Source organism: Contarinia nasturtii, unplaced genomic scaffold (assembly GCF_009176525.2).
Source record: "Contarinia nasturtii isolate CC-2019 unplaced genomic scaffold, AAFC_CNas_1.1 Cnas_scaffold_220, whole genome shotgun sequence".
NCBI classification, from domain to species: Eukaryota; Metazoa; Arthropoda; class Insecta; order Diptera; family Cecidomyiidae; genus Contarinia; species Contarinia nasturtii.
In genome coordinates, this window is record NW_022197577.1 from 3,155,412 (window position 1) to 3,159,538 (window position 4,127).

At 33.9% G+C, this 4,127-nt stretch overlaps 1 protein-coding gene across 1 annotated transcript; it reads right to left on the reverse strand.

Annotated features, from left to right (window-relative positions):
* Positions 1 to 776: 776 nt before the first annotated feature.
* On the reverse strand, positions 777 to 3,360 carry LOC116337009 (fork head domain-containing protein FD4-like). Its single transcript, XM_031761284.1, has one exon. It carries the CDS (start codon positions 2,931 to 2,933, stop codon positions 1,782 to 1,784), a length of 1,152 nt encoding a protein of 383 aa, XP_031617144.1. The 5' UTR covers positions 2,934 to 3,360; the 3' UTR covers positions 777 to 1,781.
* Positions 3,361 to 4,127: the final 767 nt, after the last annotated feature.

The following is a 4,127-nucleotide window of genomic DNA, read 5'->3' on the forward strand; positions in this document are numbered from 1 at the left end:
CTTCACAAATTGAGATTTTCCAAGTCATTACATCGATTTGAACAATTGGTTTAAATACTTGTCTCTGCAATTGGCATCGTATAGAGTGTGAAATTGTCACGAAGACCAAAAGAAAAGAGAAAAATAGAATAGTTTCAAGAACAATGCACGCCATGACAAGTGTATCAGAACAAAATTCCAGGCCACTTAAAACCATGTGATCCAAATAGCCATTAATATGATTGGTAATGTATAAGTCAATAAGCAATTCCAAGATTCATATATAATGCCGGTAAAAAAGAAGCCGAAGAATTTATCGAAGCGATTTTCGTTCTGTCTGTGTGAAATCGCTTCATCATGCATGAAATCTTTTCAAATTTCACACTGTACACAATAGCATAGTCCGTCGTACATTGTGTGATGGGATTGTATCAGACTTTCAAGTGCCGACCCGAAAACAAAGCACAAAACCGATCTTTGCGCTCTGTCATTTTGACCAAAAGAAAGAGGCTTCTATTCCATCAAGTAATGCTCTCTTTCTTCTCGTTTGTTCGATGTGTTTGTTTAATTTGTTCAATTATCGGTATGTTTTTACAGAGGTATAAACATTTACAGCAGCCCAGAATAAAAAATCAAACGAAGACAATACAAACAGTATTCAGTGGGAAAATGTCGATCAAAAAGATATGTAATACAAAAGAATGAAGTTATTTTTTGCTTTAAATTTGTATCCAATGGATACATTTCATGAACATTTATTGAATTTTTTTATTTCGTTACTTTTTTATTGTTGTTGGTTTCTTTCTCTTTTCTCAATTGGTATAGATTTTTTTTTGTTGAAATTTCGTTAAATGATTCGAATATAATAGACTCTACTTATGCATTATCATTCACAAACCACTACTCTTATTATTGTTATAATAATCTCATATTGTTTTGCTTTGCTTCTTTCACCGTTAAGTGAGCTTATTTAAAGAGTGATTAAACATTTAAATAATCTATTTCAAAACATTCAAGTGTTTTAATTTTCTAAATTAGACACAATTGTTATTCAATTTACACATCATCATTTCAGTTTTTTTTCTTCCTAAATACCAATCTAAGCTAGTATTACATAATTTTGTCCTGCTTTTCCTTACTATTGCCGTTTGTTTTCATCATCATCTTAATAGTCGCATAGATAAAATTCAATCGATTTTACAAACTATTTACATTCACAAAGCATGGTTTGCTTAAACACTGGGATTTGTTACCTTTTGAATTTTTCATTTTTCTTTCAATTCATTTATTTAATTATTGAAGATCTAACTTAATCGATTTTAAAAATAGCATTCCTGAATGTGTGTTTTCTCACTTCTTCCATTGATATTAAATAAATAATAAAATTACAATTTTTTTCTCTTTTTCAAAAAAAAAAAAAACAAAAAACAAAATTGACACTATGAAAAAAGAGCGAATGATTTAACTTCCGACATATGCAGCTATTGAATTAAACACACAAATTGGGTGGGTTATCATGTGTCAGAATTCATCGGAACAAGTTTTTTGTGTGTTTACAGTACAGAATTGAGGACCACATATCGACTATACAAAATTAGTTTGTCAGTATATAATTATATTGAAGCGGGAAATATTTAATAAAATCCATATTTATCAATTAAGTGCCTCATAAAATTGCCATATATCGGATCACTTCGCATTCCATTTGGAAGCGAACGTTTAAGTATCTTTAGTTAATTTATCATAATAGTACTATAATTATACATCTATATATATAAATTTGTTTACGACACAATCTAATATCACATTTCTAGCAAAGTCGTCAGTGGATTGGATATCGGTGATTCCGGATGGTTTGGATTTAAATGATGCTGTTGATGTAAGCTAAGGGTGTGATGCATCATGCTTTGGTTGAAATATGCGGCGGATGGTTGGAGTCCAGACAATGCAGCCTGATTCATCATGAGCAATGGATATACGGCGGCCGGCGATAAATCGAAACCCATTGAATGCGGTGGATATGGTAAAAATGGTAAACCGCCGACCGATCCATTTCTGGCAATATCCTTTGGCAAATCTAAGTGGTGAGCATGTATTTGTTGTTGTTGCTGCAAATGTGGATGACAATGTGGTGAATGCATCGATGATGGTAATGGTAATGCTTGATTGATTGGCGGTAATCTCGTTGGGACTGTTCGAATTGAATTTTGGCGTTGGCTCAATGTGTGATGATGATGATTTTGTTGATGTGAGCGTATTTCATGTGTATTTGTTAGATTTGTATTGCCACTAGTTTTACGGATTTTATCCGCTTTTTTATCGGGTGTTATAAGTGATTCAATTGTAAATGCACGTTTTGGTCGTGACTTTGCCGTATGCGTTTTGGCAGGCGAATGTGTCGTTGTGATGGTGTCTGAGATGATGATTGGCGGTGATTCTGGTGTTAATGGTCGCTTTGGTGATGCAATACTTGGTGAAGTTTGAGCTGATATTATGTCGGGCGTAATGTCTGTACGATCATCCATTGGCATCATTTGATCGGATGATGGTTGAAAGAAGAAACGATTTATATTGGCCAAAGCAGCTAATTCATCGTTTAAAATGTCCTTTTGCGTTTTATGCAATTTAAAACGCTTTCTTCGTCGCAATAGACTACCATTTTCAAACATATCGAATGCTTGCGGATGAAGTGCCCAATATGCACCTTTTCCCGGTCGATCCGGACGACGCGGTACTTTTATAAAACAATCATTGAAACTGAGATTGTGTCGCAAGGAGTTTTGCCATCGTTGTGTATTTTTGCGATAGTATGGAAAACGATCGGTGATAAAACGATAGATTTCATTAAGCGGTAACATTTTTTCCGATGAACTCCAAATCGCCATCGCTGTCAGCGAAATATATGAATATGGTGGCTTTTGATCACCATACGATTCACGTGATGGTCGTGGCATTTTGTTTTTTCAATTCTTTTATTTATTTATTTTTTGTAAAAATTGCGAATATTTTTTTCTTTTTCAATAAATTTCTTTTAAACAATTTTGCTGTGATTCTTTAACTTTTCATATTTTTTTACATTTAATTGCATGTGCAATTTAAAATTTCACCAATAAAAAATAGCACTCGTTTCGTTGTTTATAGTCAGTTGTTCACTTTGAAATAATCCTTTAAATTTGTTGTCCGTTTATGTTCAAATGCAAATAAAATTCAATAAAATCACTTTATCAATTTTTTTTCGATTAAGTTGCGTCTAGTGCAATTGCCGAAATGATTCTGTTTGGTTGTGAGATTGATTTTTATTTTCCTGTCCGACTTTTCTCGACTTGCGACGACAAAAACAGTTTTAAGCACACAACACAAAAAGACGCATCGACACTTCAATTGTTTGTTATAGACTAGTTCTCCTGTAAACACCGCACAGCAGAGGTGTTGAAATCCAAATTATATCTGCTTTACGTTTTTGATAAACAAGGCGTGCATGTGTGCGCTTATTCTGGTTGTGTGTTTGTATTCCGATGTGCGAGTATTTGTTATAGAGTATGGTTCAGTCCGGGACTTGGTTGTTGTATATGTGTGTTTGTTATGTGCTGTTCTGCCGTTTACTTGTTTGTTTATATCCATATATTCGTATATACGTAACCAGTATGTATCGTTCGTGCAGTGTGTTGTGTATTTTTTGCTGCTTTTTTGTTTAATTCTCTCTTTTCGCTTCTTCCATTTCCATGTTGAAAACACACGTTGCAATTGGATCGAACCGGACGAACAGAAAATAAAAAAAAACACGAACAACATACACATTACCAAGAGAATTTATTGTACGCGCACAAGAAAAGCTGGTCGTTCCAACATTCGAACGGTTTTTGTGGCGTTTGTTTTGTAGGGAGGAGCTTTGACACAATGTGTTGGAAATGGCTTCGTTGTCATTGGCTAACGAATTAAACAAACTGTTTGTGGTGGTGCTTATACAGCGTACGATACGTTTACATAGTCATTTGATTACACAAACAGGTTAAAGTTTTGTTTACATGTATATTACATCAAACCTTCAACAAAATCCGGCAAAACCACAATATTGTTTATATAAAATGTTAGACGATTTCTCTTCATTCCAACCGCTGTAGACGAAAAATGTACGCGAAACGGTATGG

Excerpts from the sequence above, each read along its gene's own strand:
- LOC116337009 (XM_031761284.1), bottom strand. The coding sequence starts at position 2,933 with ATGCCACGACCATCACGTGAATCGTATGGTGATCAAAAGCCACCATAT.